At 41.0% G+C, this 21,105-nt stretch overlaps 1 protein-coding gene across 3 annotated transcripts in view; it reads right to left on the reverse strand.

The window, feature by feature from the left end:
• Positions 1-19,519, reverse strand: part of usp53a (ubiquitin specific peptidase 53a) — a 32,497-nt gene extending 12,978 nt beyond the window's left edge. The window contains exons 1-11 of one of the 3 annotated variants that reach the window (XM_080486524.1): positions 19,451-19,519; positions 19,185-19,339; positions 10,322-10,968; positions 9,562-9,654; positions 9,279-9,413; positions 6,283-6,393; positions 5,056-5,138; positions 4,735-4,822; positions 4,245-4,391; positions 2,860-3,009; positions 552-720 (exon numbers count right to left, since the gene is read on the reverse strand). In XM_080486524.1, the coding sequence (XP_080342650.1) occupies positions 552-720; positions 2,860-3,009; positions 4,245-4,391; positions 4,735-4,822; positions 5,056-5,138; positions 6,283-6,393; positions 9,279-9,413; positions 9,562-9,654; positions 10,322-10,465 (1,120 nt within the window). In that variant the 5' untranslated portion in view covers positions 10,466-10,968; positions 19,185-19,339; positions 19,451-19,519. Of the gene's footprint in view, positions 1-551; positions 721-2,859; positions 3,010-4,244; positions 4,392-4,734; positions 4,823-5,055; positions 5,139-6,282; positions 6,394-9,278; positions 9,414-9,561; positions 9,655-10,321; positions 10,969-19,184 lie in introns of all 3 variants that reach the window. The other 2 variants (XM_080486525.1, XM_080486526.1) reach the window with 2 other exon arrangements.
• Positions 19,520-21,105: the final 1,586 nt, after the last annotated feature.

The raw sequence follows: 21,105 nt of genomic DNA on the forward strand, positions 1-21,105 counted from the left end.
CTCTTTTTCCTTGGAGATGTTTTTTGGATTTTGATTCACTGAATGCATGCAGAAGGAGGAAGCAAACAAGTCATGCATTATATCACCAATATTTTTTTTTTATCCTGGCAATGAAATGAAACTTTGTTCCAAGTGAAGTGTCAAATTTCCATAAAATAATGTTTGGTATTTGTCAGACGATAAAACCCCAGAATGAAATGGACCGAAAGATAATAAAATAAAGAAGTCACACTTCATCTCACTAAAATAAACGCTTCACTCTATACATCCAAATGGCAATTTCATACAGAATGTTTGGAGAATAAGAGATGACTGATGAAATCAATTCAACTCGCCAACAGTTCCGAAAACCTGGCTTTATCTCACACGCTCACGCACGCACGCGCGCACACACACAATTGAAAACAGATCGAAAGCTTGTGATGTGATTAAAGTAATGAAAGGCCAAAAGTATTTTGATTACAGGTCTTGCCCCACAGCAAGCATTCAGATTAATGAATGTGCCCATATGTAGAACCAAAACTCATACACCCTGACAGGACAAGTCATACCTTTACTTTCTCCATTGAGGGGCGTCTTTGTGTGGGACGGACTGCTATTTTGTCTTGAGGCATCATCTGTGGTGATGGCGCTCCCATCAGGTTTTGTGTAAAAAAGCAGAAGAGGCTGGAAGTGACCTTTAATACATTTACTGACCACATCTTTCCATCTCGAGCCGATCTACAGGAAAGAACACAAGGAAAGGCTTTGTTACATGTTTACAAAATGGTACAAGCACCCGTCTCACTTGTCTGCGATAACTTGTCACGGGTTATCACCGTCCAGTGAGATTAGAGTATGGGAGCCATTCGAAAAAGAGCTTCTGCACTTTTACGATACTTATCTCCAGGAACTAGGATTTTCTTCCAGAGTCCAAACACACTGTTTCTGTGTTTGCCCTGAGGAGGGCTGGTGACCTGTCTCGGATGTAACTTGTCACTGATGGATGAATGTTCCAATTCAGTTGAGGACACCATGCTGACTATGGGTTACAAAATTTTCTTTTTATTTACTTTTGTAAGAGAAATATGCTTCAAAATTAAAACTAATAAGCTAACCTCACAAACCAAGGTTGAAACCAAAGTACAACACATGAAGTTTGACATCTCGGAAATTCAATTGCAGCTTTAAGACTAAAGCTCTCCCTTTATTGTCCATCTTTTAATTTGTGAGTGAATATAACAGATTTGCCTCTCACCACAAAGGCAAGCTGCAGGCTAACAGATGCTTGTGTGCTCCTTAATTAAGCAAATTACGAAGTAAGAAGTCCTCCTCTTACTCCAGAGGAAGGAGAAAGTAGGTGTGGATGAGAAAGAAAAATAAGAACCATAGCAATAAAATGAGGCGAGACAAAACTAAATGCAGCAGATAGATTGTTCTTTTGATCTGTGAGGTTAAAGATATGACAAGAGTACAGTAAGTACTGCTCCCAACATCTGGCTTTACAAAGAAGGATAAGTCTTTTAACCCCATGAAGTATTTTCCTCTAATTAAAGATCTTTTATAAACTTGCTTTAAAACCTAAAATTTAAACCCTCCGACATGAACACTACCTGAGGTTGTTAAAACAAGTTTGTAAAACATCTTTAATTTGCTCATCTTGGTTAAACCTATTCATCTCTGTCTCCTATATTATTACCAGTGGTGCAATGGTTCAGAATGAAATCTTCTAATCAGGATAATGTGTCCGTCATGTGATCCATCACAAGAAAATGATGGCCACCCACCAGTCGATAAGCAGTACCAACAAGTCTGTGTTTAAAATTTTGTCCAAAACAACACCATGAAAACAGCGCGTGGGCTACACTGCAGAAGTCATTTAGAGGCAGGGACTTGGGGAGTCACAGAAATGCTGGCAAGTTTCGATCCAGGTATGGGCTTGGCAGGCGGCTGAGCACTGTAGCTGCTCCATCTGAGGAGGGAGGGGTTGCACACACAGCACAAGCTGTTGATGGATTGATACAAAGCCAGCCAGCCAGCCAGACACTGCACCACACAAGACAAAAAAAAATAAAATGTATGCTGGCATTTGCACACTATAAATATAAATGTGATATAACGTGGGGCAAAAAAAAAAAAAGAATGAATGGTTATATTAAGGAGCTACCGTGAACGTGCAGACTATTTTGCATCTTCATTGTTCAGGAGAGAAAACACTGCTGCAGCATTTTGTGGTTGTGGATGTGCAGGGGGAGTGGAGATGGAGATAGAGATGGGGATGGGGATGATTGGGGGGTGGGGTGGCTGACTCTTCAGTGCAATAAAGGCTCATCAAACCACAGGCTCATGAAGTGCAATCGATGTGGCCCTTATTGAACGATAAAGAGACTCGGTGATGGAGACAACAGATTGAACATCGTTATTCTTTGCTGTTGCTGATAAAACTGAACATGTTTCATCAGCTGACAATGGCATATTTATAACATTTTTAACAGCTTGTTTGCACAATAATAACTTGATACAAGCACTGTGGATAGTTAGAAGAGCCTAATTTCATTTCAGAGTCCTTTTCAATTACAAGATGCTCCATAAACAGTTAGTAAAACCAGATATTTTTAAAATCTATTATCATTGCTTGGCATTTAAATAAAGGTTGGGTTTTTTTGTTTGTTTTTAATACAAGGTTCTAAAATTGAAAATGCTTGTTCCAAAATTCAATTCAACTTTGGGGGGAAAAAAAAGAAAAAAGAAAAAAAGAACCTACACCTTTAAGTAGCAGAAAAAGTGGATGTCTGGCACCGGCTTCAACCATTAGAACAGAGTCAATTAACTGAGTGATTAGCCAAGTAATAATTTCAACACCAGTGGGCACTTTCTTACCTCTTTCACTGTTGCGTCGTCAAAAAAGACCCATTTGGAGGATTTGGTATGGAAGGCGAAGGCACAGTAGTGGCGGCTGGAGTAGCAGATCATCCCCACCAACTGCAGCTCTCCCTTTTTGGCATGTTCATCTGTCACTCTGTAGAAGAGCTGCAAACACACACACATACGTTTCATTGAAATCAAGGCTACAGTAAGAGGGAAGGTAAGTGAGTGGTGTTGATAGCTAGAGGTATCATTCGCTCCGTTTATAGATTAAGGTGGTGGATAATGAACCAGCATTGATTTGACATTCAGTACGAATCTGGGATGGTTTGAATTGGTGCAATCTCAGCAGGCTTTGACATCCCAGCTACAGCACAACAAGGCTTTTCCTTATCATAACACACAGCGGCATTTTTCCCTCCCACATTACAACGATATAGAGAAAGTGTTGAACAATCGCAGGTTTGTTCCTCCCGTGTTTCCCGCAACAGCCGGTTCTCTGTCTCCCTCTCACTCTTCTCAAACAACTGATTTCAAAGCAAATGACGGGGGTGGAGTACTCCGTTTAACACCCAATAAAGTCACATGAAACGGTCCCCTGTGAATAAAGATCTTTGTGGCACACTGGTGGGAGGATGCGTTCGACAAAATTCTCTGGATTGTGTGCTTTGCAAATACGCAAGAGGGAGCTGTCAAATCAACGGAGTGAATGCTGCCGTAAGTTATGTAATGAGTGGTATGTATAAGCATGTCCTGACCCAAACAACGCAAATGATTTTTCTTTATGAAGTGCATCTCTATAGAAACTGGCTGTCAACATGCGAGTGGGGATCGTGCAATAAATTATGTGTCGGAAGAGTTCAGTGTGAAAGAGAAAAGAATAGCTACATTTACAGGATGATGCATTTCTATGAGGGAAAATAATCAACACATCATGGCTCTGTAAACTGGCCTTTAAGAATGTGCGAATACAAAAACAAAAGCGGTGTTTGACAAATGTGTTGGACAGGCATAAACACATACACACACAAACAGAAAACACACACACACACACACACACACTCCGGCGCCAACAGATGAGGGGAGGGGCTTTGTGACAAGCTGACCAAGGCCAACAGGGGCTTTTTGATCAGTCGCGTGGGCCAACTGGGCATTGGGCGTTGACTGCTTACGCAACCGCCCCGACTTACAGACAAATAAATCCCCACTTTATTTCCCGCATATGTTCGATTGCACCAAAATAAACTGGCTCGATAACAACAGCAGGGGAGAGATGAGCTGTTTGCAACAATAGCATGAACAAACCAACTATAACACTGACAAATTTCATCAGGTTTTTCAATACCCTGATGAGAGGAGGTTGAAAATAAATAATGTTTGTGTAGCACCGGCGAACTCACCGTTGAGAGACTGAGATGAGGCCCCAGTGAGCGGATCACATCCTCGGTGAGGTCTGACTGGTCCGAGTCCCACACAAAGCCAATCGTAACTATTTCTGGGGAGTTCATGAGGACACGTCTGATCTTTATCCTCTGGCCACAGTTGCTCTAGGAAAACAAAAGATGCAGGGAATGACCACAACTTCAAAAACCACTGAAAATAAACACACTGGGCTGCCCAAATGGGCTATTGATAAAAATTCAAATTAAAAGCAACTGTTGTGTCTTATTGTGCTCGTTTGCAATGCCCTTGTTTTTTGTTCTTACATCATTGCCATTCTTTAGTTTAGATTTTTTACATTCAAATGTATTTTTAAAGATGCTCAGTTCCCTCCACAAAAACCAAGCATGACAAAAAAGTTTTAAAATGCCTTAAAAATGCAGTCCGAGCAAACGCTCTTAAAAGTCCACAAATAAACATCTGATAAAAATCTGTTTAAAGAGTTCTTACTGGGCAATTACGTAGGTCTCCAATTGTACTTGCTGCTTGTAAAAGTTCCCCGAAAGACTCATCTTTGTGCTGAAGCTGAATCTGTTGACTAGAAAGTCACAGTGTGAGAGACACATTGTCAGCAGAAAGTTGCCACAAGAGGAGGTAGACAGCAGCGAATAAGGATTAAAGTTTTTAGGTTGAGAGAAAAAGAAAGTGCTGCATGTAAAAATGACAGCAGAAACTTGAGTCATGACCCCGAGATAACGCACAAAGAGACATCAACAGTGGAGACAGGCAACAAAAAGGAAGCGGAGAGGTTTCATGCTGTCGGTGGCGTACCGGAGTGCGGTGGTGGAGACATAATGCACCAGCTCTGTAAACGGCAGTGGGTCGGAGGATGCCCCACAGCTACGGCACACATACTGCAAAAAGCGGGAGAAACAGGGACTCGGTCACAATGGGGGACAATATGAAAGCACTCCTAAATGGCCATTTACCACACTGGCATGTCGATTTAAAGAGCAACTCATAATATTTTAAAGCGGCTGTAATAATAATCATTAGTGCATGTGTAAACGTGCTTCAATGTGTAATTACAATACATCCATTCAAATGAACATGAAAGAGCCTCGTTCAAATGAATCATCTACTGATTTCTGATAACATTTGGTCTGCAAAACCATGGTAGTAAAGAAGTTTGGTCTATTTAAACTATTCAAACTTTATTTTTATAATACATTTCTATTGCTTGCTGAGAATTTGCTTTGTATTGAACGAACACGGTTGTTTTGTCATTGTTCTTGCATTACTAAACTGTGGGCTCAATCATATATTTGTATGACACCTACACAAATGGAATTATGGGGCATACAATTAGATTTCACAAATGATCAATCTCTTACTATGGCAATAATCATTTAGGCCTTGATGACTGATGTCGGATTGGGAGTAATGAAGTTTAAGTGGAAAAAAATCTACTGACAGTGAGCCCGAGGGATTTAGTTCAAATTTGTATTATCAGTTTGATTTAGAGACAGAACTGGTTTGGGACAGATAGCATCACAACCACAGGGCATTGAGTACGTGTGTGTGCGTGCGTGCGTGTGCTGTGATGGAATTTATGTGTACACCATCTGTGATTTATCTGGTGCTGCTGCTGCAATGTGGGATCTGACCAGAAACACCCTTCATATTCCACTGGGGGCAACCCGGTATCAAAACATGACGGATTAGATTTCGATTGTCCCAGACAGTGATTCATGTACCTGTGTGTGTGTGTGTGTGTGTGTGTGTGTGTGTGTGTGTGTGTGTGTGTGTGTGTGTGTGTGTGTGTGTGTGTGTGTGTGTGTGTGTGTGTGTGTGTGTGTGTGTGTGTGTGTGTGTGTGTGTGTGTGTGTGTGTTGCTTAACCCAAACACTTCCCAGTGTGTGTGCAGCTTGTTCACACACCACTGTACACGCTGAACAAGCACAAATAATAACTGTACTGAAACACCTGTAGCAAAAAAAGGAAGCAATGAAACAAACACCTCTTCTGAATGTAAACGCCGTCTGTCCTCTTACTGACCTGCTCGTATAGCGTCATAGCAAACTTTTGATGAGTGATGCAGGACTTTGAAGTGCAGGCATCTGTCTCTTCAGGCACAATGTGCAGGTGTATCCTTTCCAGAATATTTTCCTGTGACACAACACGAGACAGATCAGGTGTGGAGCAAAGCATTTCCACATTTGCTGTGAAGACATGCAGCTTTGATATTGCAACTCTAACACAAATATATTAAACAAAACTGCTGACTAATAGGGCGTTATACAAAAAGACTTTGGTTTTAGGAGTCGCGTAAACCGAACAGCAGAAGGAGCACAATTAAAGAACAAACAACACTTTGTTGTGGCACCCTTATGTTTGCTGTGCTTGTGAGTTTATAAAATATTAAGGCTGCAAGGTAGGCCTGCAAAGGTTTCAGGCTCAACTTCACAGCCTGTTAATCTGACACTGGCTAACTCCTCACATAAATTCTCCACCAGCAAAGTGCTGCCAAAGCATTACATGGTCAACGCTCAAGGGCAAAGATCCGCGTGGGATAAAGAATTAAGGCTGTCCATAAAAGACAGAAACTTTGGCACGTCAGCCTCACTCTGAGACGTGAAAGGTAATTGCCAAGTTTTTGTATGAGGTAATTTCTCAGATAAAGAAGGAAAAAGTAGCTTTTCCTTTCATGGAACTTTACTTTGCAGGTTTGAGGTTTTGCATCCCAGAAACACATGTGCTTTTTTTTGCAAATTGTGAAAATTAATCCCAAAATCTCAGCGAAAGGCCATGTGAGGATGCCGGAGGAAACAGTAAAGCATGCCCCACACTGGCATAACAAGCTACAACTACAAAAGACATTACTTTTAGGAAAATGCTCTCTTGCTTGATGAAACGAGAACATAATGGCTTGGCCACTGTTATGAAGGACAGTGTAGAACTTCCTGCTGAGGAACAACATGCCAGACGTAAAGCATGGCAGTGGTACAATCATATTCTAGACATGCTTTTCTGTCTAACCAGATTTCTTGGCACAAGATGCAATGATAAGAAAGAAAATATACAAATATACTCTAAAAACCTCTAAAGACATCATTCAGGAGTTTTAAGCTTGACTCTGCCAGTTACTGAGTTGCTACTGCAAAGCCTTGAATACTCTGAAAGTGCAAACATGTTAGCAGAACTGAATGAGGCTCATATACGAGATTGTTTTATATTACTTTTTTCCAGGGGGACCTCACTCAAGCAAATTCCTGTGAGATTTGTGGAAGGCCACTCAATCTATTTAAATTCTACTCAATACGATCAAAGTGTTTCAACGTGAAGCAGCCTAAAAGGTTTCTATTGAAGGAGCTATCCTCACTGCTCTGAGGCAGGAACTGATAATGAGGAATGAAGAAAAGTCTTACGTGAAACTAAAATGCATTTGGCTGACATGTGTCAACGTTGGATTAAGACTGCAGTAATCTCTGCATTATTTATGCTACGGAGACATTATATCCTAAATTGTGTTTATCCATGACTGTAATTGAATTTAGGAAGTGGATAAGGATGGACTCTGTGATAAAGAGATCAGGATGCATCTGTGCCATTTGAATGTGGTTTCAAAGAATGACAAAAATGACCTACTTTAACTAGGAAGATACGGCATATGTGGATCAACTAGAGCCTTTCCGGTATATGCAGTAACATAGACCATGAGTGATCCGATTTTAATGTTGATCTGCTAAAAATGACATGGCTTAGATTGGCCCCATTCCACTGAAATTGAGATGTAAACAATTGTTGGAGGTCTGTGGGTATGTTGGCAACATCATCATGTGTCACTTGACACAGAAAAATGACAGTGGCAACACACAAGGGGCAGATGCAGGAGAAATCTAAACAGATGAATGATAATAATTTGGTAATAGTGATTCATTTAACTAATTCCATGAGATTAATCCTGTGGCTGCATCGCATGATATTCTTGCTGTATATAGACATGCATGTATAATCTGAAAGATTTTAATCAGATTGACAAAAAGATTTTAATGTAAATGCAGCTACTGTTGTATGTCTTTTATCAATTGCTTTAGTTTTAAAAACAGAAACAAAAAGATTCATGTGCAGCTAATTATTGCGTCTTCTACTGAGATATAGTGTTGAAATGTTTATACAAATATAATCTTAAAAATAAGGTTGTTACATCCAAAACTAGTCTGGGTAACTTTATGGGTTTTTAAGGGATAGGCAAAAAGCCTCGGCTTCAGCCTATTCCCATTTTGGCTACTGATATTGTTAAAAGAACGAAAAGAAAAGAAACGAAAACAGAAAAACATGTGCGCGTGAACTTTTAAGCACGTATGAACTAATTGCATAAAATTCAACTTTTGCACTGTAACCGAAATAAACCATTCATTCATCAATGCTATCACTTGGAAAAAACGGCTATAATTAGACATTTATCTATAATTGTGTCAGAATTATAGTATGATTTATGCCACAAAACTGTGACAGAGGAATGGGCAACTTCAAAACAAAATGCTTCTGACCACAGCTATTTTCAGAAAATGCATAAAATAAGAGGCAAACAGTGTTACAAAATCTGTTTTCTATTTGATGACTGCAGTTAAATTTTAACTACAAGCAAAATACTTGACAGTGACCCTGTAGTCAGGAAGAGGAAATCTGACCAAACAAATGTTTGTGTCAAAGAGTGCAGGACAACTGGAACGGATACTCTAAAAACAATACAGGATGCATGGAGTTGACTTTTAAAAAGCAGAGAAATGTTGCAAAATAATACCGCTGCACAAAGCACAGAGGTTCAGGCGAAACTCTGGTGCTTATATAACCTGTCATGATGATATTTAGCACCAGTGTGGCAGGGGTTGATGAGAGGGACAGAAGCTCTTTCAGTGACCTCGCCAAACAGTTTGTTGCAGTGCATTACCCCAACTGTGTCGCAGGGTAACGCACATGGCATGCACACATCCCCTCTCCGTACGCGAGTCTCCCTCCCTCAAGATGCTCGAGTTGCCACAGGAACTTACAAAGCACTCTGCGGCATCATCCATGAAGCCCAGCTGGAAGCGCTGCTCGTCCTTAAAGGTCTCCGCCAAAGCGTGACGCAGGTTGTCCGAGGGCAGGGCGCGCTCACGGCTGTGCTGGAACTGGGAGAAAATGCCCTGAACGAGAGAGAAAGAAGTTGGCACTTGGGGCGGGAGGAGGATTCAAGTCTGATAAAGACACTTTGTATTGCTCAATACAGGAGTCACACGTCCAACTGGAACCACACATTATTATATATATGTGAGAATAATGAGTGCGCTCTACCTTTAATGCACAAAAAATGCATGACTCCCCCAGACAGAAGTGTCCTGGTAGCTGCCTCAAGCTGCGTCTGAAGATGTCCAGATGCCATAGTACCTACACAAGAGACAGAAAGGCCTTCAGACTGACAGTATGCTACAGGCTAAATCTATGGAGCAAAGTCATATCCAATTATAGCACAATAAAAGTAAATGCTAATTATATTTCTCATTTAAAAAGAAGAATTAGGATCAGAAGAATGTTGTTCTGAAGTGCGAGATATTTTATTATGTAAGAAAACTTGAATATCCTTGGGTCTTTTATTGCATTTAGGCCATAGAATAAATTTGGCAAGGTCGTGATAGGAAAAAAAAAAAAAAAAGTGAGCGAGAGGAATAGCTCCCCCACAGAAACAAAGCCGATGGTAATGATCATCTTCAACAAGCTCATCGGTTGTCTCACCCTGTGAGTCACTGTCTCCGCGGCTGACCTCACTGTGGGATTGGAGAACTAACTCAGCGGTCGATACCACACAAGGCAAAAGCAGCCTTCCAGCACATTGAGAAAATTTCTGGAAAGCCCTGATAAATTTAGAGAGTGACTAAGCTTTGGATTTTTTAAAATGCATGGAGGTCATATTTAGGAGGGTGGAACATGTTGTGCCGACTTTAGTGTCACTTGAAATATTTAATGTTTCTGGAAAGAGCGATTGTCACGTTGACGCCTTCTTTCAACCCCAACACAAACTGATAGGATCAACAAAGCACAGGAGGACAGACTTTACCTGCACGGCACTGTTGAGGAAGCAGCTGTTCTGGCCCGGCTCGTTCAGCAGTCCCTTTGTAGGGGCCAGAGACAGCATGCTCCCCGGCTGGTACGATTTCCCCAGATTGCCCCCCGGCTTCCTGAAGAACTTGGCCCATGCCATTGGATAGTGGAGTCTGCCTTTAGATGCGTAAGTGGGATAGTCCGATGACAGGGCAGCTTGTTGGTGGGATCAGATCCCCGGGCCCCTGAAGGAGTGACTCCCCAACAGTCCGAGGCTAGGTTATTCCACAAGCTGCAGCAGCTGCCCTGTTACACATGGGCTTCTAGTCTATTTCTGCCGCTCACAAAGAAGGTCCTTCTCCTTTTGGATACTACTTGTCAAAATAAATACTACAGGTCACAAAAGACGAATGACAATTAAAAGCCAAAGCAAATTAGAATCCACGCGTTTGCTTCAGCAGGTCTTCAAATATCAGCATCCTGGTGTGATGGATTTTCACCGAGGGGAAACGTGTCTCAATCATCCTGGAGGACTGATGCAGAAACCTTCATCACAGCTTTAGAAGACATTGCAGAACTTGGTGTAATAATGTTGTTCGGAAACTCTTCAGCTGCTCGTCCCTTTGAGAAGTTCCCACATAGTGACGTTATATCATGGCCAGGCTGTGGAAGAGAAGGAGAGAAGGAGATTAAATAAACTTTCGAAGACATCATCAAGCTCATTATCAGCTGCAGTTTGTTAAGTGGGTAAATTTAACTGCTTTTCTGGGACGTTCAACACAATTGCCGTCAGATTATAAAATGATCAGTTGATTCTAAAATAACACAGAAAATCCAAGCACACCGTACAGTTCAGACTTTATTTTTCTGCTTTAAAGTCAAACTGGAATGCCAAGGAAGCTTATACATTAACTTTTATAAACACACTTTGCTCCAGAGGCGTGCTAAGGTCAAGACAGCTCTAACTTCGGCTGCACATTAACAGTCAGACACATTATTTTCATAAACTAACAGCTTGTGACAAACAGATTATTCCAGGAGGAAAATAAATGTAAAAAAATTACCACAATTGCTACACCAAAGCCATTCAAATTATATTTCTTTTAAATTGCTTCACTTTAAGAGATTAGCTAGTAGCTACAGAGACTACTGCTTGAAATCTTTACTACATCAAGATATTGATGCAGGCAATACATTCTCAAATTTTTCATAAGCTTTACTGAAGGCCAGCCATTTCCAGTTAATATATTTGTCAGTTATTGCTATATTCATTTGTTTGTGGATTTGTTGACATGAAACTTCAAGAAAGATCAATTCACTCATTGACCTATATTTCAAATTTGCAGCGATGCGTCAAAACAAAAAGAGTAGCAGATTCTGAAATGATTCAAAATAAACTAAAAATGTTTGTGAGCTATTGATACCTTCAATTTATTTTTTTAAAACAATATCCCATTGTAATGGTACTTTACTTTTTTGTGCCCCGACATTCTTTAACAAATTCAAAAGCAAACCGAGTGTGGTCTGACCTCATTTTGTATTGTGGATTGAGCACTTGAGGACATCACAAAAATCACTGAAGATGCAATTCAATTTAGGAAACTTGCAGCGCATGCAGCTTCATAGCGGGGAACGCCAACCACATCGGCTCTGAATGCGCATTGTGCATCGTGAAAGCCAGGTTGAGGTTTGATGGATGAATGTGTTTGCGCTGAGTGGGTCAGTGGGAGCCGTGACTCAGTTATTACATTAGTGAAGGCCCCGCATGGCTCATATAGACACAACCCATAAGGAATTGTCATTGTTATTATTTCATGCCATTGTAAATGGTAAACAGAGCTTTTAGTGTCAACTACAATTACAGCCCAGCACCAATATGCAACAATGATTCATGCTCTTATTTTCCCAACACCTAAAAGAACAGCCTTAAAGTAAACAAACATTGCCCTACTTAGCACAGACAATGAAACGTCTCTACACGAAGTTTCAGGCAAACCTGTTCACCAACACCGACGTCCAAGCATTTCAGGAATCCCTCGTGCAACAATTTCCAGCAGGTTGATGAAACAACCTGAGATTTAGTATTTGCATGCAACCTCACATGACTCAGCTAAACACGCTCACACCCCAGCGTCTGCATCCAAAGCAAAAGAGTTCCAGAGCAATCACTTAAGGTGGGGATTGCTCAAGAGCTGTTGTTAACAGATTAGTTTCCCAATTGCTATGAAACTACACAGCTCACCTTTAGGGATGGCATCAGACATCCTGATATGTTAGCCGTTTCTCACATTGTTCACATCTTGAGGTAACGTATCGGCATGTGATTGAAGTATCTGTGTGACTCATGTTTATCATATTGCACAATTACAAGGTTTTCATCACAAAAAAAATGGGTGTATTCAATGTATTGTTGAAATGACGTTGCCGTGCGGCAGTAGGTTGTGATGTGAGTTTATTTTAGTTTGTCAATGTTTGTGTTGTAGGACAACTAGAAATGCTATAAGACCGCAATAATAGTCAATAGTCATATTCTGTTTGAGCTCCTGTTTACCTTTTGACGTGTTGTTTGGCTTAGAGCTCGAACTGACGTGCAGAACACCTTGTTCTGTCGCAATAGGACGCCTCGGTATACATGCAGGAGCAGATTGACTTTCAATCACATTATCTGGGTATTATTCTACCTTTGAAAACTTTGATTTCATCTGATCCATCGAGTCCAGTTTAAGACAAACATCTAACCCGAACCCAACGCTACACCTCTTCATGTCCACATCATTCACTGTCAGTCTGGAAGCCTGGACAATGAAGCCAGGGCATGTTTCTTATTGTGACACTGCTGACAGCAGCAAGAGTAAATACAGCTCTGCCTTTCTGGTCCCAGAACTTTTATTGCATTACAGTGGTCCATCTGAAAAACTGCCAGCCTCAGTTATGCTCCTCCATCCTTCTGTCTGAGCAAAACAGCCACATGCTGACTCCAAACCAGGAATGATGTGAGAATTTAAAAGATCATGCTGTGTTGTTAAGGGAGAAAGTGTATCAACATTTTACACGGATTAAAACTAAACACCTCTACTAATATTTTTGGATGGAATAACAACACTGCAGAGAAAAGCTTCCCTTCCTTCCAAGCTAAGAAAAAAACACAAACAGATGAGACATGACACCTATCATGTGACAGAGACCATGTAGTGTCTACGCTGCAGGACATGTGCTTAGTTTTTAGACACCAACTGGCTCCAAAAGGGGTTAAGGCCTAACCTGTGAGCATGAACACCGATGGAAGTGTGACCACAAAAATGCACATTGTGTGCACGGGTGGCCCCGCCCACATTCTTCCAGTATTTCATATACCGCTGACCTATTCCCAAAAACTGAAAACAGATCCCTCATAATCAATTTCAACTAAATGCAGCCACATGAAATATCAGCTTTCTTGTGTATAAACCAAAGAGGATATTACTCAGCGTGCCGGTGACAACATTGTCCAGGAGCCAAGTTTACGTGATTGTCCCATGTAAGTCAAGACGGCTCCATCCGTTCTGTTTCAAGTGGTAAGTGGCACTATTTTCCTCACAATCATTTAGATTTGCTTGAGAGGATATCAACAAGTTTAGACAAATTCACCCCTAACTTCATGATAAGATAGTCATAAAAAACTCATGTCTTAATACTCCTTTCTTTGTTCAGAAACTATCAAGTTTTACAAGTAAGGCAAGTAAAATAAATCCAACGGTGGCGACCTTTGATAACTAACAGCTCGGATGACGCCAAGTTGCTCAGTTCAACCACAAGCTTGCACACAAATAAAGCAGAGTTCAATGGCCTACAACACTGACAGTGTACATGTGAAATGAGATAAGAGGAAATTAGGTCACAACCGCAGCCAAATAAAATATTCAAAGAGATAAAGAGTACAACAGTGAGCCACTCCCATCGGACAATGAAAGGTAGAGGCAGAAATATCAGACCACGCTTATATAGGTGGCTCCAAGAATAATACACAGAAAAGCATGAGATGGTTGAACTTGATGTAACATTTGGTGCTATCGAGTGCTTGTTTTTTATATTACTTGAATCCTTTATTTATGAAGTGTGAAAGATCACAACATTTCCCTCACGGATGACTGCTGAACCGTTTCTTCTGTACACAAAATGAAGACAGTGATGTAGTTTCATTGTGCCTACTCTGGTGCTGAATTGACCTTCGGCTAAGCCCCGCCCCCACCAAGTTACTGTTGCTAACTCGGACAAGCCGCCGCAGCTGACTGCACGTTTACATGGCAGCTGTCAGTGTAGAAAACACACAACAGGCGCGAGACAGCATTACTGCTTGCCACCTAGATTACTTTATTAGCATTCAACATTGATATCAGCAGCGGACATCAAGTAAGCTAGGTGGCTCGCTTATGTGATCGATTCCATATGATTAGATTGCTAAGATTATACAACACATTGCTTTACTTTGGAACAAATGTACACATCCTTGTTTATAGTTGTTGAGTTGATTTTGTGTGGTCTGCCTCAGGTTAATCCACAGGAGACTTTTGTCCATGTTTTGTTTAGCTTTGGGAAATGGGATGAAACAAACCCCCGTTGTTTATCCTTTCAGGATACCTCCCATCGCTGTTGCATGTCACACAGGCACGTCGTTTGACCATTTTCACATCTAAATTGACTTAAATAGCCCAGAAAACAACAAAAGTGTCACCAGCTGTAATGCTGCTCCACGGAGCTGACAGTGTTTTTCCGAGTGCGGGCAGTTGGTAGTTGAACGCTATTAGTTTGTATTGAATTCGGGGACAGGGCTTCACCAAAGGTCAGCTATTGAGGCCTGGCTCACTTCAATATCATAGTACAATCAGATGAAAAGTGACATGGCTGTTCACAGTGCAAGGCTTTGAAAAACACCCGATATGTATCGTCCTTTCCCGTGGGCTCACCACCTGCAGGAAAGGTTCTTAATCAGTGCAATGTGATCTGGGCGACAGTGCTCAGACTGCCACCCCCGCGACCCAGAAACGGAAAAGCGGGAGAAAATGGATGGATGGATGGATCGTCCTGGATCTGAGTTGAAAAACTTCACTGTGAACTTAACCTAAGATTGAGCGTTTCTGTCAAAGCTGATGCCAAATGGCAGGGCGTACCACTGAAAAAAAACTTCAATCCGACATAGGGCTAACACAGGGAGACACACAGCAACCACCCCTATACATTTGAGAGTCACCACACCAGTTACATGAACAAACATGCCTTCAACTTGCATGAGAAAGGTCAACTTCCCAGAGCAAAGCCTCACAAGCACAGACATAACATGCAAACCACTCAAGGCCTTCTCATTTTGAAGGGATAAGCTCAGACCCCACACAACCCAAATCAAATAGGTATAAATGCTATATATGCATGTGTGTGTGTGTGTGTGTGTGTGTGTGTGTGTGTGTGTGTGTGTGTGTGTGTGTGTGTGTGTGTGTGTGTGTGTGTGTGTGTGTGTGTACAACAAGTGTTTCATAAAAGCAAAATTAAGTCAGCAATATTTTGAGTTGACATCATGGCACTAGTATCTTAAATAGCAAAAATACAAAAACAAAATCTAACAGGAAAAAAAACACACACACATAAATAAATGCAATGTTCAATGAGGGCAAAAGACTAAATGAATTAAATATGAGTATAATAGCATTTTAATTACATTACCACTTTGCCAATAGTATTAAGTTAATTATGTCCTAACGGACAGAAAACTATTGGAAAATGTGACAGTAACAAAAACATTGTTTCATGAATTAAATTATGAAACAAAACTATGGCTCTCATTGCATTAAGAAAACTGTCTCTGCATGGAACACAGCTCAAAGCAGAGGCCAAACAAAAGAAGCAATTTCACTTTTCATGAGCACCGCTGCAGGAAGTCCAGTCTTCCTTTGTAAACAAACGATTGCTCAAATTTGTCAGGCAACGTCCAGGGTGGACTCACTTTTTTTTTTTTTTTTTTTTTTTTTCTTTGTCATGTGGAAAATGTGAATACTACACCAGAGCGTGAGCGTGTGGAACATCAGCAGCTCTGACAAACCCAGCGAATCAGTAAAATGTGGGTAAATTTGGTGTGAAGGGCCTGGGGAGTCCACGGCTATAATTTATCTATTAGTGACCTGTTGATGGATAGCCTCATTAAGAATGATTCGATTGATCTCCTTGATATGGTAATGCCAAGAGCTGCTGATGAATCAGTCTGTGGTAAATTGAGTCACTCTAATTCAACGTGTTTAAGATGCGAAAATAGAAAAATGTCATAAGAGCGACACAAAGACGGGAGAAGTGCTTGATATTTATAAAGAGGCTTTTGGTGGAATTGATTTGAGGTTCCCACTTTAATAATGAAAGTATTAAACTATCTAAACACTGTGTTCCCAACCACTTGTGCGTGGGTGACACACTTTAAATGAAGTCTTAATCAACTTTTGCTGTGATGCCACATGACTCAACAACCAGCTGGAACAGCCTCTGCACAGCTTCTCAGCCTCGTGTTTCTCAATGCAGATCAATATCCTTTCAGCAAGCTGGTGCAGGAGACACCTATGACAGCTGAGAGTTTTCCCTCGTTCACTCTGAGCGAATGGCTTTCCTCACTGGAGACTATGTTCCAAAGGGCAACCGAACAGTGCATTCCCTCCGTCATAACATATTTTATTAAAGTAAAACTCTTAACACAAGTGACTCCAGAGCAGGGCTGAGTAATCGCTATTGTAAGACTGAAAAAAAAAATAAAAACTATTTCTACCCAGTTCACACCTCTTCTGAAAAAAAAAAAAAAAAAAAAAGCCCACACAGAGATTTCAATTTACCCTTAACCACACATGTGCGAGAACTGATGACAGCACAATTACATGCCACGCAAAATTAGAGTAGATTGCTGCTTAAGTAATGGAGAAAATAAATGTTGTAAGAACAGCTTTTAACCTTTAAACTTTTATTGGGTTTGTGATTCATTAGCCACATCTGAAAATGTCCAGGGTATTATTCATCCTGTGGTTTGGGGAAAAAGCAAAAAAGGAAAATATTGTAATGAATGGAATAAAACTGCTGAGCAAGGTAAGAGATTGTGTTGAGTTTGAGGTTATAAATTGCACTTTCTGAAGCTGCACTATTCCTAGTGCAAGGTGTACCTTTTACTTCAGTGTTGAGTTATCCACTACTGGAGTTAAAGGAGTCTGTGAGCCTCAGCGACAATGACAACGAATAATAACGAATAATAACAGAGACCGTCCACATCTTAATTTAGCCCTGGGTCTTCTCCATTTCACATGCAGTCATCCAGACTTTTAGGAAGTCTGACTCATATGGTTACTGGAGAAATAGCATATTTATTTTACTCATTTGTACCCCAGTGTACACACACTATTCAGATTTTATCAATATTTAACACATAGCATTCCTCAATTCTCCCGTCAATCTGTTAATTTCAAGTAGCCGGGGAGTTGAGCCTCAGTAAACACACAAGCAGTCGCCGCACGTCCAAGAAGGAGCAAGAAAGTGTGACCCCATATGTTACAACCCTAAAATAACTAGTGAAACTTGACTGTTTAAATTCCCCCCAGACGTGGTTGAAGCCTCCGGGCAACAATGCAGCAGTCGTTTCCTTTGTGGGCTTCCTGCTCAAAGGCTTGCTGCTTTCCAGCACACGGTCAACCCTGTGAAACTGAACAGGTCACCCACACCACGCTGAGTCACCCTTTATTTCTTACCACGTCCAGCAGAGGAAAAGGAGGAACAAAAGCAGAGTTCCAGGATCCCACGTTGAATAGGGTCTGATTGAAATATAACATCCTCCTCTTAGCTTTTACAATTACTTCCTTTATGCCCTCACACATAACAGCAGCTTGCCAAGAAAATATTAAGTATGATCATCACTAACAAAATTCAACTGAAATCTGAAGTGGTTAACCCCTCAGGTTGGGTCTTAATGTGAAGCAACATCTACTAAAAGTAAGCACACCTCATAGTGCACTCTTCCTTCAACAAAGAAGGTGAGCGAAGGCCTTGTGTCAAAACTGGTTCTCCAACATGCCGTCCTATTTATTTCGCCATCTCAGTCCTGACGGAGATGGTGTTACTGCGGGAGGAACTGTCAACATAAAGAATGAGTGTGTGTGTGCAATGATCTCACTGCTTCCTCATCATCATCATCCTCATCAGGGGGTCCCTCTCACTGCAGTTCACCAAGTGCAGAGGGACAAGTATATGCCATAAGTTATGAATGAGATCCTGTGAACCGAACGTGTAGAAATACAACGTGAAACCTCTTCAGCCCACACCAAAACATAAGAAAACACAGCAGTTCGCTGCATGCTCATCTCTACATGTTTATATGACAAAAAACAGCAGGTATTTTATAATTGAAGAGGCATGTTTACATAAAAGTGTAGGTTCTTCCTATAAGGGGAAAAGGAGTTCTCTGGAGATAAACATGAGAAGAGTCGTTTACACGTCACAACCTCGGTCGTGTTAGTTTGCGACACATTTTAATATTTAATGACAAAGCGACACATTCATTGTTCCACGCAGAGCTAAGCTGGGAGCAACAAGACGACGGCAGGAAAGAGTAAGAGAGGTAAACACCGACACAACTACACGAGATAGCGTCCCGAATGTGACAGAACGAGTGTTTTTCCAAGTTGTTTTAAAGCACCCCGACGACCCATTGTGCAACTTAACAAAGTGTGCTAACTGGAGCTAACGCCAGGCCTACCTGCTTTACCTGAGCTCCAGGTAAACACACACACACACATTTCCGCTTCACGTACCGCCGCAAAATAAAACATCAAACTTTCCCCCCTCCTCAACTTTACTTGGATCAAACTTTAACCAGAGACGCCACTCACCTCTGAGACAGTGACAGCCCGGTGTTGTCTGGTAATATCCAGGAAAGACAAAAAAACAAAACAAAACAAGAGTTGGAAGTGTTTGTGGTTGAGTTTCGGGTGAGACGCCGCGAAGGAGCCGCCGTTTAATAAAAGGCGTTTCTCAAAGGTCCACGCTTTAAAGTAAAAAAAAAATATTAATAAAATTAAATAAACAGTGCGGTTTCCTCACTTGAAAACTTCCCCCTCTGTTGTCTTTTATTACTGGGTTTAGTTTGTTTTCCCACCTCTCTCTCCGTATTTCCACTCCGAACACACACACGCAGCCGCCTTCGTCCGCTCGCGCTGCACGCTCCGGTTTCTGCTGCTGCAGCTCGTGCCGTGGCGCGCGGTGACGGCGGTACTGAGCAATGGTCGACTTCGGCACCTGAAATACTGGATTAGAGATGTTTTCAGAGCTGAGATGTCAAACCCCGCCTCTTCAACACTGTATTTACTGCAGTCTGCCATGCTACTGTAAAACCACTGCCGCGGCTGGAGCGCGCGCGCGCGCACACACACGTAAACACACACACTTTCAATATTTGCAGAGCGCTGCTGGCTGGCAGGCTCGTTAATGTTGCTTTATGTTGCCGGGGTTTGCAGTTTGCAGCCCACTACAATGCGGAGTGCACTTTAACAACACTGCTTCTACAATCACGTGCATGCTTGGGGGAGAGAAAAAAAAAGATTTACAAGTCTTCTAGTTTTCAGCAATCTCACTTAAACTGTTGTTATAAACTACTTCTATTTGTTGATATTTGTCTGCAGAAATGGATTATTGCCGTCGACCGCCCCCAACTATTTACTATCTGTATACGTGTATTTTCAGATATATAGAAGCCAATGATTAACTTGCTTTTGGGGGAGTTGTATATTTACCTGAATGGCGACACTCCCTCCCCCAAAAATGTGGTGATATTTGTCACACTGTCGACTGTCAGGGTTGAAGTCGGAGTGGAGGAATGTCATGTAAGGCTGGTGTTACCCAAACGCCATCTGCCTGATCCTGTTATATAAAGACAGCAAATGAAAGGAGTGCACAATTAAAGCTTTTCTCCCCCTTTTCCATCCAAGAGACTACTGAGTAGAATATCCTCTCATGTTTCAGTGCTCAATCTGACCATATTTTCCCTGCAGAATAATTGCATTAATTAAAATAAGTGACTTGGATATCCTCCAAAGTCCAAAGAGGACATTAATCAGATAGGATATATAGGAAAATCACAGATATTACCTTGATATCTCTGGCCATGACTGGCTTATTCTGAATTCCACTGTAATTCTTTTTTTAGAAATACTGTACAAACAACTAAAATTATTTGGTGGCAGATAATTTTCTATGACTTGCATTCCTTATTTAGTGCAGATCCGCACAATCCCACGATTTGATATATAATCATCTGCACAGATTATTTTCAACATGCCCAAACATTTCGTTTTTCCCTCCAAAAAAATGTATTTTCAAAAATGTCAGCCACTCATCAAGAGCAGGGAAATTGTCTGGAAGGATGGAGCGTGCACTGCTGGGGTCACAATGTATCAGCGCCATCCAGCCTTTCCCCAGGAAGTACTTGAAAGAGCCCATTGACGAGACAATGCCATTTCCCCTTACACACATTTCCTCAAGGGACATATAATTTTTCTTTTAAATACAGCAAACGATCAAGAGAGAGGTAATAATATGTTTGAGCAACGTGATTTTTAATGATCATGGCATAAAAGCGGTTAATTTAATGCTTAATCCATGTAATTTAATAAAAAAAAAAATCCTAAAACCCTTTAATTTTCAGGCAATCTGGGGAATTGATGGGAGCTATATATATATATATATATATATATATATATAAAAGATATATATATATATATCTTTTTTTTTCTTTTTTTTTTGACAGGATTTACA

Source organism: Lipophrys pholis, assembly GCF_963383615.2.
Source record: "Lipophrys pholis genome assembly, chromosome: 18".
Lineage (NCBI taxonomy): Eukaryota > Metazoa > Chordata > Actinopteri > Blenniiformes > Blenniidae > Lipophrys > Lipophrys pholis.